At 37.0% G+C, this 13,755-nt stretch overlaps 1 protein-coding gene across 8 annotated transcripts in view; it reads left to right on the top strand.

The window, feature by feature from the left end:
• The window catches only part of LOC120530306 (zinc finger protein 521), a 504,246-nt gene that overhangs the window by 54,961 nt on the left and 435,530 nt on the right, over nt 1–13,755 (top strand). For all 8 annotated transcript variants that reach the window (XM_039754698.1, XM_039754696.1, XM_039754700.1 and 5 more), the window contains one exon: nt 13,484–13,672. Coding sequence is in view for 2 of the 8 variants with exons in the window: in XM_039754702.1 (XP_039610636.1) it covers nt 13,484–13,672 (189 nt within the window). In the remaining 6 variants the exon portion in view is untranslated. The remainder of the gene's footprint in view (nt 1–13,483; nt 13,673–13,755) is intronic.

Consider the following 13,755-nt stretch of genomic DNA (forward strand, 5'->3'; position numbering starts at 1 on the left):
TGTCTTCTTAACACCTTCATTTTTTCAAGGTTGCTTCTGAATTAACTTGTGATTAAGACAGTGCTATTACTCCCCTTCATAAGTTCCTTCCAGCTTTGTTTATGTGTGATTGTAAATGTAAAATGTGAGTAGTTTCTTCACTACACAAAAAAGCAAACTATACACTTGTGGTGTATAGTAGGAAACTGTACACTTGGGAGGTTCCTCTTTAGATATAATATGTATAGTATACGATTTACGCATCTTCAGGTTCTCTTTTTGTTTCAGTATTTTATCATTTTTTGCTTTCCACAAGAACTTCTAGGCCCAATCAATTTTTCCTGATAGTAGCATTTGAGCTGAAGAGAAGCCTCTAGTAAGTGTCAATGTTCAAGGTAAAATATGATAGCAATTTATTTTTGTTGCATAATGGGGTGTCAGTTTGTCTTAGGTACTCATCATACTGTACACACACGCACTTATTGTTCAGAAGAAAATATAAAGGTGCCATTTTTTCTTTGTCTCTATTTAATAATAGCAAGCGCACAAGGATTTCACTGTATAAGACATTTATTTGCCAGGAAACAGGTGGGGGGGCATGATTTGCTTGCCCATCTGTATCACAGACTGGTATGGTGATTCCCCTTGATGGTCAGGCTCGTCAGCAGACGGTAAGTTTGGCACAGTCCAGAATGCCTAAGGAAGCATTGAAATGTCATCTGTGACCCAACGCGCTGTAGACAGGCAGTTTTAATGCATCAGATGCCTGACCTCAAAATATATGATTCTTAGGACAGAAAGAAAAGTGTGCTGTTGTTTGACAGAACAGATGAAAGAAGCCACAGATTTAAGTGGTGCTAACAATTGCCTAAAATTTAAATGTGCTCTATAACTTACAGTACCTTTTTCTCATTTCTTTCTGTAAAAGTCAGGGGAAGCACTTTGTAGCCAGAAATTAGATTTTACAACCTTTGTGTTTTTTTCTATACTGTTAGTATATGAGTATTTATTCACTTGCAGTTTCTTAACTTTTATGATGCACTGATTTAGTTGAATTGTGAACTTTCAGTATTTTGTGGTCTGGTTTACTAAAATGGTGTGAAAACATTTGTATGTGAATTTCTTTTACATGCACCTGTCTATTTTTTGGGGACTTACCCAGATAGCATCTATCTATCTATCTATCTATCTATCTATCTATCTATCTATCTATCTATCTATCTATCTATCTATCTATCTATCTATCTAATGCAACCCTAAATGGTGTCTCATTCCATCAGATTCCTTATACAGGACCAATTTAGGTCATCATTTAGACTAAAACACATATCTTTGGACTGTGAAAGAAAAACAATATCTGTATAAAGACTCACACAGGCATAGAAAAAACAAACGTATTCCATACAGATAGTAATTGGGAGTCACCTCTCAAACCCAATCTCTTGGAGCGTTAACCATTATGAATGTGCTGCCTATTTTTCTACTTTTATTACAATATTTACCCTTTTGAGACCTGGGAGAACATAGTGACTTTTAATTGAACGCCAGAAATTATACACAAAAAACTTTTATGGTAGGTGGTTTCTTTCTAGCAGATTATAGTTTTTTTCCATCTTCATTTCCAGAATTGGTTTCTAAACTTGAGAGTCTCTTAAGGGAAAATAAAGTGAGACGATGCCATTCATATGAATTTTGTCTTGATGTAGCCAAGATCCAGACTTTTTTTTTTGTCTTTCTTTCCAAAAAATGGCTATATACTCCATGTAATCATCTTCTTTGGATTTGTCAGACCCATCCCTAAGGATGCTTCCAGTTACTGAACAGCTAATGTAGCGGGAACAGAACAGTCTCAGTGTGGGAAATGGGAAATTAAAACAAATGCTTTTGGTTTTCTTTAATATTTAGCAATGTTATAATTAAAAGAAACAATTGTCAAAGGCAGACTTTGAAAGTTAGCCTGACTACTGTTTTCTGGTTTTGAACTTGATTGTATTTTTAGTTGTTCATATTCTTCACAGGAAAACTTTTTATGATATGTTTTTCAGCCAAATATGTATTTAATTGTTAGTTCCCTTTTACTTGGGTGGTGTAAAGGTTAGCAGTGTTGCTTTTAAAGTATTGGGTTCAAATCCCAGCCTGTTTGTATTTTCGATGTTAGGTTTTCTCTTCGCACTCTAATATTTCTAACAAGGACTTACTTGCATGCTAGGTTAATTAGTGACTCTGAATTGGTCAAATTTGGGTGTTTGCTTTAATGTGTCCTGCAGTGGGGCTGTGTACCATCAAAGGCTAATTTCCATCAGTGCTTCACATGACCCTGAACTGAATTAGTAGGTTAGGCGATGGATGGATGGTATTAAGGTATAGTTGTTCTAAGGTTAGAGAATAAGCAGAATCTCCTGGTTTTAGAACAGTTAAAAACTTCAGGGAGCAGAAAACCCTGGTGATCTACAGTTTCACTGAGTCGTGAAAATAAAAATGTACAGTACCAAATAGCAGATGCCTATTAGCACATTATGGGAATGACCATCTGTCTCATTTCTCTACATATGGTCAGTTTCTTGCAACTTCTGAAACCTATTTACTGGAGTAAATATGTTCTTAGAAGAAAACTACACAGACAGAAATACACTGAATTATCATAGTTTAAAGTTTTCCAAGGATAAAATAAATTCCATTGGTTAATTTTTAATTGACTTTTACTCCCATTTTCCATCTATCACACAATCAAATGTATTTTGTCCTTTAATATGTAATATTTAACACATAATATGAAATTTGTGGCTCGTTTATATGAATTTGTACAAAAAATAGAAAAAATAAAATACCTTGTGGCAGGTTTAGGTTACATTGTGTTGGAAAAGGTAATATTGTGGCCACTGAGCGCTTACATTTCCTGAAATGTCTATAGCTTAGAGTGTGTCTGGTCTCCCTGTTTTTATGAGAATTTTTCACAGAATCTTTTACAGTCTAAGACTATTAAGCTGATAGGCTGTGCTAAACTGGCACACATATTTTGAGTCCTTACAATTGTGTCCTATAATGGGACTGGTCATTTTGGCTCTTAGGATAGCCTCCAGCAGCAATGATACAGAGAAGCTGTTATGAAAAATTCTGAGATGCAGTATATTAGGGGACTGGGCGGTCTCATGGTCTGGAATCCCTACAGATTTTATTTTTTCTCCAGCCGTCTGGAGTTTTTTTTTTGTTTTTTCTGTCCCCCCTGGCCATTGAACCTTACTCTTATTCGATGTTAATTAATGTTCATTTATTTTGTTTTATAATTGTGTCTTTCATTTTTCTATTCTTTAATATGTAAAGCACTTTGAGCTACTGTTTGTATGAAAATGTGCTATATAAATAAATGTTGTTGTTGTTGTTGTTATACAACATTTAAACTGTCTCAGTGTAATCTACTTGATTTATTGGAAAATATTTATCTACTATGATTTGTAAGTCATTGTGAAAAATAGCATGGGCTTTACATTGTAGAGGGGGAGGTCTATTTGAGACTCACCCTGAAAATACTTACTGGCAAGGGCAGCATAAGATGCTGTTCCAGTGCAGGTAGTTGACTGTTACATGGAGGGTTGACTTGAACATTATTGGTAGCTGTAGTAACCCGATTCCTCGTAGCAGGCTCCCGCATAAGTTCAGGGAAAAGAAGCGGGAGACGAAGGGATAGAAGCAAGGCTCAAATTGGGAGCCCTGTTTGGTGCCTGTAGCCACCAGGGAGCTGAGCCTGGATTGAAAATTGGCCGTGCATGTCAGCGGGACATCTCCCTGTGCTGATTGATCCGCTGAGGGTAAGATGGTAAGACGTCTGCGTTAATAGGCGGCACAAGGGCTTGTGGATTTTGAAAGGATTTTACCTGCCATTGGATTTTAACTTTGTTTTAACTGAACAGATTTATTATGGATGCTTTAATCTCTTGGGATTTACTCCAGTTTTATGAATTATTTTATTGGATTATTTATTTAATGAAGGTTTTACTCTGCACTATTGAACACTTTGTTTTTTTTGTTTTTAATAAAAACACTAATCACTTTTTTACCTACCCCTTGTTGCATGTGTGTGTTCTCACTTGCCTGGCTCATCTCGGTCTGTGACTATCGGTGGTATGTTTTTCTTGAGACTCTTAAAACAGGGAAAAGGAAGTGACCCAGGCAGTCACAGAGAGCTGGAAAGGTAAGGGTCAATGAAGGCTCTGGGATGTAGGACACATGGGAAGTTTAGAGGAAGCTCTTGATTACTATTCCTAGAGCAACTGTAGAACTGCTACTGACCCTGGAAGTAGCTCTGTGTTTATGCCGGAAGTGAAATTGGGAAGGGGCTTAATTCAGGGTCACAGCAGATTATGGAGGAGAGCTTGTCCACTTGATAGATAGGAGGCTTGGGTCTGAGCAGCTAGAGCCATAGACTGAGTGGAAAGACAAAATGGGATCTACAATCTGGTGTATGGTATAGAAACATGAGCACTTCCCACTTAATAATCAGACTTGAACCTGTGTCTAAAGAATGGTCCAGAAAGGAGTTTATTATGTATTCTTTGTTATACTATTTACTTTGTTCATCATTTTTATTCTTTTTTATTCTTACTTCTGCAATAAAACTGTTTTATTTTCATAATCAGACTTCATGGTATTATTATGGGTTCAGGGGTAACTCAGGATTCCTCCCATCTTTTAGAACATATAAATGTAAAAATAAATTTAATTTCTCATTTGCTTAGGGGTACATTATCTTTAACTACATGCTTGAATGTTGTGAAAAAAATCACTCCAGAGTAGCACTATGAGCTATAAAAGACATACCATTTAAACTTGTGCAACAATTAAGCTTATCTATAGCTATATCTTTATCTATAGCTGCTCAACAAAATAATCTGTGTTAGGACTCCTCCTGCTTTTCGTTTGTAGGTCAAATTTTAAATTCATTGGAAACAACAGTTATTTCTCTATTGCTCTTAAAAAATTCATCCATACTCTGTATTTTTACGTTTATTATTTTGGCAAATCTCCTTTTTCATAATTTGCCATTTGGTTTTGCTTTATTATTTCTTAGATCAAACACGCATATAAACAGATCTTATTTTAAATATATCTTTATATTGTAAAAACCTTCCTGAAGCATGTTTCAAGTATGGGGGTACAGTACAGTTGCTTATAATTTTTATTACAAATAGAGGACACATTTGTTAAATGAACTACTTGAGCTCACACAATAAATTATACTAATTAATAGAACTGGCAGATTCCTGTTTGCTTTGATAGGCTTTAACTAAAAAGTCACACTGCTTGCATACCTGTTTACATAATGTCATGTAAAATATAAAATATGGGTTACTTGTGTGTTTATGTCATGTTTTACCTACGCTATTTGTTTCGTATTTTTCTAATGTACTGTTGTTTATAGGAGCACTATGATTACGCAGCGGTTAGCGTTACGTATCATTTCTTGACACACTTCTGCTGAATGATTCATTGACTCAAAGTCCTCATTGTTAGTGTGTCAAAGTTGGGATATTTTCATAATCACATTCAGTTTTTTCTTTAATTGTCTCCTTTGCTATTAACCTCATGTGGTCCAGATTGCATCCCATAACTGAACCTGCTGTTTTAATCAGCTTATTGATTTGGTGGGTTCCTATGACATTCCCAGCCTGGTAAACTGCAGCATTAGCATTGCTGCCTCACTCCTCAATGGTTCTGGATTTGAATCTTGGACCACTTTTTCTCTATGCAGAGTTTGCATATCCTCCAGTTTTCATTGTATGCTTTGCCAAAGTACAAATGTTGCTATAGGTTACAGTAGGTTAATTGGCTTTATACGAATGAGCATAAAGGCTTGTGTATGTGCCCACATCCAGGGTTGATCTCTGCTTTGTGCCTGCTACTTCTAAATTAGGCTGTTCTCTGTGGCTCTGAAATTAACTAAGTGAATTTGACAGCAGATAGATGACTACAGATGGCACGGTGGCGCAGTGATAGCGCTGCTGCATCGCAGTTAGGAGACCCGGGTTCACTTCCCGGGTCCTCCCTACGTGGAGTTTGCATGTTCTCTCCATGTCTGCATGGGTTTCCTCCGGGTACTCTGCTTTCTTCCCACTGGTTTCTGCCCTGCGCCCTGTGTTGACTGGGATTGGCTCCAGCAGACCCCTGTGACCCTGTGTTCAGATTCAACGGGTTGGAAAATGGATGGATGACTACATATTCCCTATAACTTTATTGTATTGCCTAAAGTAGTCCATGTATTCATTTATCTGAAAATAAAATCAATGCTGTTTTATTCTTCAGTGCAGGATTGTTGTTAGATGTTTTGTAAAGGGCATTATCATTATGGTTTAACATAATGTCAAGTTAAGTGAAAGGGCTTTATTGTCATAACGTCCATACACAGTATCGCAATATACAGTGGCACAAAATAACACTTCCCAGGATTACAGTGCAACATATAAATAAAGAGAGGACAAATACAAAACAGGTAAAGAACTGTGCTGTACAATAATATAAATAAATAACTAGGCATGGTGTAGTGGTTAAGTCTTTGGACTTCAAAACCCACTACTGACACCGTGTGACCACGAGCAAGTCACTTGATCTGCCTGTGCTCCAATTAGAAAACCCAAAAAAATGTAACCATTTGTATCATAAATGTTATAAGCTGCTTTGGATAAAGGCATCAGCCAAATAAATAAATGTAATGTAAATGTAATAAATAAATAAAAAGTAAGTGAATAGATAGTAATAATTTAAAATTGTCATAAATATATAATCACAAAAAAATAACAGTAATAACAAGTTTAACAAATGTACTGCATATAAAGAAGCTATTATGAGCAGATCTGAGGGCAGGGGGGAAGCACAGTGTTCAGAGTCCAGATAGCCAAGGGGTAGAAGCTGTTGCAGAAGTGGCTGAACTGGTCCAGATGCTACCATACCTTCTGACAGACGGAAGTGAGACAAAGAAACAGTGTTGAGGGTTTGGAGCCGTCCTTCATAATGCTGTATCCTTTACAGATGCAACACTTTATAAAGATGTCTTAAATGCATGTCAGAGAGGTCTCAGTGATCTTTTCCAATGTGCGTACTATCTGTTGTAGGACCTTACAGTCAGAGACACTTAACCAGAGAGTTTCTAAACCAGACAGTGATGCAGAGTACTACATGAAGAAATATTTATTGAAAAAAGACAAAACTCTTCAGACTGATTTGATCTGATAAATAAACTGATCTGATTTAAAATGTCTAATGTACACTTGTATACTATAAAAAGACAGTCCCTAAGAATGTCACAAATTTTATAGGGCAGATTGATTTAAAACAAAAATGGCTACCTTCAGCAGGGTTTGATTTGGATGTGAAGCCATTATGAGGATCATTGAAGAGACTGCTGCTCAAATGTGTGTGCTAGACAAAGACCCCTATTAAAAATAAAATATTAAACTTTTGGAAGAGAATTTTCAGGACCTGCTGTTGCTATTGCGCAAACTTGACAAGATCAGGTCAGTATGCATGTTGTTTTAACTCTTCAACAGTTAGATGAGCGGCACAGTCTGGAGTTTTCAGGTTGGATTCAAACTGTGTTGTTCCAGCAAGCAAAGTCTTTGTGGAGATGATAATGGTCATGTCCGTGTCTCGTTGGAAAGTGTGCACGGCTAATAATGTTGTTTTAAGACATTTGTTTCTCAATCATTTCTGATATTACCTTTCATAGCAGCAGGCCTGCCATTTTTCAGTTTTAAACCAAAGTCAGACAACATTGTGGCCATCGTATTAGTGCTTGCAGAGGATTACATTTTATCTAAATGAATGCCTGCTCTTAAAAAAATACCGCCCTTGAACACATCTGCAGTTTCTGAACCAATTAAAATAGACACCACTGTGTTTATGTCAAGTTATACTGTATTAATATATCCCATTTTCAGAAGCTTCTGATGTTTGATGCTGGAGGATGCCTTCCTTAAACTATAGTTATACTTTATAGTCCGTAAGTGCCCTCTCTGGCATGTAAGCCTCTTCCCATTAGTTTCACAGGTGTGGCTAACAAAAATATAAGTAAATCCATGTGTAACCAGACAGCCATTTCTTTTGTAGCACCTGTGGGGTGAAATTTAATTGTGTTGGAAGAAGGTTTAAGTAGGCCTGGTCCTGAACTTAATGTTGACGTTAGGCCTCAAGCTCAAGTTAAAGTTTCCTTTGGAAGAACCTTTCTGATGTCACTTTGCAGATGTGGCCAAAACACATTATGCTGTTGAATAATCACAAGGAGGAAAAAAAAAAAGTGACTCATTGCTAAGGTTGTTCTGTTCTTTATATTCCTTTCCTGTTTTTGAAAAATTAACTGGAGGCAACCAGTAAAAGCTCAGCAAAAAATTTGATATTTTAAACTACTCCATCTGTTTATAAGGTTTATTAAAATATTTTGTGGCTTTTCCGCTTTGGAACTGGAGTGCATTTTTAACTTTCAGAACCAACTGTTCTCTGATTGAAGTTTACAATTGGTTATGGCAAGAGACCACTTCTGAAATATTTCCTTGCATATTAATACAGCGGTGCATTTTGTTTTGTTTTTTTTTTAATAATAATTGGCACCCAGTCTAGGGTTCACTCCTACTATGCCCCAATACTGCTAGGAGAGGCTTCAGCCCATTACATATATGAACTGGACTCACTGGATTTGGAAGTGTGTGAATATATGTAACATTTTAATACCTTAAGTGCATATGGTAATATTGTAACTGAGAAAGACACCTTTCATTGTTAATCCCGCAAAAGGGTATCAAACCAGGGTCTGTTGCTTACATTACCACCATTTTGAATTAATGACTAAAAAAACTTCCTTACTTTGGATAGGATAGACTCTTTGTTATCTCTAGGAGCACCACCATCATTGCAAAGTAACAGACACAGCAAAGGCTGATACTCAATTTCTGAATTAGTAACTGGCAAGCCCAATGACTTAAACTGTTGAGTAAAGACAAGAAAATGAAAATATTCTTATGAAAAAATCAAAGGCAACATTGCGAGGTAAAAAGGGGTCAAAAATTCCAAAGAAAATCGGTTTGAGTGTAAAAATTCAAAACAAAAACCAACATCTTTGTCAGTAAGTGGTGCCAGAAGTTCTTAACTCCCTATTGCACTTTCTGTTTGTAATCTTCATGAAAGTTCTAATTAAACAGGTCCAAAGATATGATACTGATGGAGTGTGCCACCAAATTTTATAATGGCTATGTGTCAAGAATCTATACTAATAAACGGCAAAGCCCTCACTGACTGACTCACTCACTCACTCACTCACTGACTCACTCATCAGTAATTCTCCAACTTCCCGTGTAGGTAGAAGGCTGAAATTTGGCAGGCTTATTCCTTACAGCTTACTTACAAAAGTTAGGCAGGTTTCATTTCGAAATTCTACACATAACGGTCATAACGGTCAACAACGTCCGCCATGTTGAACTTTGTTATTTATGGCCCCATTTTCACGAAATTTGGTAGGTGGCTTCCCTGCACTAACCGAAACCGATGTACATACTTATTTCGGTGGTATGATGCCACTGTCGGCCGCCATATTGAACTTTCCAACGTCACTAATTCTCCAACTTCCCATGTTGGTAGAAGGCTGAAATTTGGCAGGCTCATTCCTTACAGCTTACTTACAATAGTTAATAGGTCGTAACGGTCGACAACATCCGCCATGTTGAACATTCTTATTTATGGCCCCATCTTCACTAAATTTGGTAGGCGGCTTCCCTGCACTAACCAAAACCAATGTATGTACTTATTTCGGTGGTATGACGCCACTGTCGGCCGCCATATTGAACTTTCCAACGTCACTAATTCTCCAACTTCCCGTGTAGGTAGAAGGCTGAAATTTGGCAGGCTCATTCCTTACAGCTTACTTACAAAAGTTAAGCAGGCTTCATTTTGAAATTCTACCTGTAACGGTCATAACGATCGACAACGTTCGCCATGTTGAACTTTCTTATTTATGGCCCCATCTTCACGAAATTTGGTAGGCAGCTTCCCTGCGCTAACCAAAACCGATGTACGTACTTATTTCGTGGTATGATGCCACTGTCAGCCGCCATATTGAACTTTCCAACGGTCTTTGTTACTTATGGGCTCATCTTCATGAAATTTGGTATGCGGGTTCCCAACGCTAACTGAATCCTACTTACGTACATATATACATCCATAGCCTGCAGCTCGGTCACCGTGTGAGGCGGCGTTGGGTCCCCCATCCCAATGCCTCCCACATTGTTGGCTGCCTGCTTATATAGGACCATCTGTCGCTCTGGTCTCTACATTCCGTTCCTTGCTTCGCCACAGGATTCACGTATCCTTGCTGATAACTACAGCCTTTTTATTTAATCCACAGCTTCTCCACTGTTTTATTGTTCGTTTATTACGATTATAGTTATTGTGTAGGTATTTTAGACTTACTTTACATTGGTCAGGTACCCATGTCCTTTATCATTCCAACCGTTCCCCCATTAACATGTCTGTCGAGGTGATCACCATCGATCAAAGAACTGTCACTTACCGAGTGGTTTCCATGCCCGGAGATGGCACCTGCCTTATCCGGAGGAACATTGTGTCTTATGTATTGAATGACTGGGACAGGTTCAAGGTGTGGACTGATGACGGTACAGGAGATAATTATACTACACAGGAGCACTATAAGAGTGAAATGCTTAAGCCCTTCACCTATGGTTCTGCATGTGAGTTGATGGCTACCGCTGAATTGTTCGGTTGTCGCTTTCAAGTGTACTGAAATGGACAAATATTTTACACCTTTCGACAACTGCCAATGCCTCTTAAACATCTTAGATTCACAGCTGACAATTTGAGTAGTGGACACTTTGATGTTTATGAATGTTTAAACTCTGAAAAGCTGGATGTGAAGTTATCGATGAAAACAGGTTTATGCTTACAACGCTTGACAGATGCCGAATGTCACTTCAACACAAGTCCTGCAAATACTGTCGTAATTGAAACAAACTATGAAACTCAAACCGATTATGACAGCAGCAATCCAAGCTGTGAGATTTCAGACAAGATTACTTTTCACATGGCCAACTGTACGTTGCATGCTGAAGAGTAAGCTCAGCGTACAGCTTGGTCATATTACAACCGGAGGGCCGAACTAACAATGTGGTATACAAAGAGATCCTTAACAAATAATTATTGGTATCTTTTCCCTCAGTTTACAAAGGTTTATTTTTCTTCTTAATAAAAATTTTAAGGCAGTTCTTCGCCGCTGCGAAGCGCGGGTATTTTGCTATTTATAATATAGACAGTGGTGGTGCACATGAAGAAAATGGCCCCAGTCCAGACAGTCTTAAAAATGATGATAAAAATGAACTAAGATAAAAGTAACAATACCAATAAGAAATTACCTTAAAGTGATTGTGACAGCTATAGAAGGTTTTGTACTTAACCACTTTGGTAATAGTGCAGGAATAGCAGCCATGAAATTCATTTGATATATTTTTCATAAGCAAGAAGAAAGTTAAAATTGCCATCTGCCATGTTGTTTCCAGAAACCTGCAATCCACTATTCATGTTTTGCAACCAAGACAGTATGCTACTTTACATTTAAATAAGTTGTTAATTAATGTCATGGATACTGCGTCTTCCACCCAACACAAGAAGTTCAGTTGGTAGACAATAGGTGTTTTAAAGAACATGTAATAAGGGATTAATCTTGCTAAAGTAAGGGCCACCAACACTACACATACTGCTACAGTTGTACTTTATAGTCCATAAGTGCCATTTAAGGCATGCATGCCTTTGTTTATTAGTTTCACAGGTGTAGCTAGCTGTATAAACTCCATGTGCTAGAGAACATTTCTGCTACTCACATTAATGTTACTCACATCTGTATACTAAAATTGAGGAACAACTAGCTCTTTGTTGATTCTTCTACAGTCATATGCTTTCTTTTCTTTTTACATTATGTTGTAATATTCATGATTTCAGGAAAAAAGTGCACATCTTTACAAATCTCTTGTCTACTCGCTCAATATAACATCGAGGATATACAGTAGGTAGGAAATTTCGAAAGCTAAACTATTTTTCCAGCAACATGTGGTGCAAAGGGTTATTCATAGTATGCCAATATTGTGTATAGCATTCTAAAATCACATATAGCACCAGGGGGAACAAATTCCAAAACAGAAATGTGTTCTGCTACAGCAAAAATATTTCTTTGGACTACTGACAAATTTAGATATCCTTGATAGGCGTCAATACTATCTCAACAGTAATTTCTCAGAAATCTCAGAAATTAAGTTGACGGTGAGATATCTAATTACACTTCCGCAAATGTTCAGCTGTATTTAATAGGGAACCCTGCTGACCCATTTGCAGCGGATGTTTGAGTTAGGAAAGAGTAATAACTGCCTGTTCTAAGCGTAACTCCATTGCTCTTATGTCTCAGATTGAATTTTCAGTTATAAAAGTACTTTCAGTTATCTGATGTGTACATAATATCAATTTAGCTGACATCTATCCAAGTTAAAGTTCTTTCTCATTGACTTAAATTTGCACAAGTGAGAGAAAACAGTGAATGTGGATAGATGTTTGGATATTGGTAGCGCATAGATTTACCAATGAAAATACTTCTAACATGGTATTGTTAGGAAGAAATGGAATATAAATCCATATCCCTTATCCATTATTACTGTGTTTTTATCTGAAAAGAAATATTTTACTCTGGATTTTGAAGTTTGCACACTTATTCCTAGTGGCAAAGTGTGAGGCCCTATGAAAAATATACAAAGCTGTATACTGAACCATGTTTGAAAGGATACAGTGCATTAAAATGTTAAGACTTACCAGCATTGTGATCTACCATAGGTATGCAGTCAATTCTACTTTACAGATATTAAAAACAATTTTTGTGAAGAAATAATTTTTTACTTCTATCCATTTTTTTTCTCATTTCCTCTCTAGTCTCCAACATTTGTACCTAAGTTGCTTATCACTCTAAAACACATTCATGACTTAAAGCTTTGCTATCATACAACTAGTTATACGTGTCTTATACAGTGGGTGGTTTGACAAGATCAGCCAGTGTCTGAAACTACAATAATACTTAAAATGTGATCCTTCTGGTTACAGCAATGTGTGTATATTGGAACTTGGACACATGGAAAATAAATATGTCACTTTAGAAGAAGAGTGCAATTCTAATTATTTGTAAAATAGATAAATTAACAAAACGACTGGAGTCTTTTTTGCTTGTTGAGTAATTTCCATTCTTTTCTGTGTGCAGTTTAAATATGCTCTGTATACTGTAGGTTTATCCATTCCATATTTACTCTGTTTGGTTCAACTCTATAAAGTCATTTGAGAAAACTGAATTTTTGTTACTTCAGCTTCTGCTTTTGTATAACACCACTACTTGATACTTCTTTTATATGTCATGGCTGTTAAGAACATAAATCTTTCAGTTTGTTGCTCACTGAGTTACACCCTGTTTTTGATAATTTTTCAGATTCGGATTCCAAACTAGGAAAGAAAGTGGAGGATGGAGAACCAGGTGATTTAAAGAAACAGCTTGCTGCTCTCGAGGAGGGGGAGGAGATAGAGGAGGAAGCTTTGCACAGCTGTGACAGCTGCCTCCAGGTGTTCGAGTCAGTGAGCGATCTTACTGAACACAAGATTAATCAATGCCAACTGACAGGTAAACAATACTTAGCACTCTACTACAGCTAGTGCTTTTTTTTTGAGAACTGAGAGATCTCATCTTTTCAAGAGAAATATATT

Source organism: Polypterus senegalus, chromosome 5 (assembly GCF_016835505.1).
Source record: "Polypterus senegalus isolate Bchr_013 chromosome 5, ASM1683550v1, whole genome shotgun sequence".
In the NCBI taxonomy this organism is placed as follows: Eukaryota; Metazoa; Chordata; class Cladistia; order Polypteriformes; family Polypteridae; genus Polypterus; species Polypterus senegalus.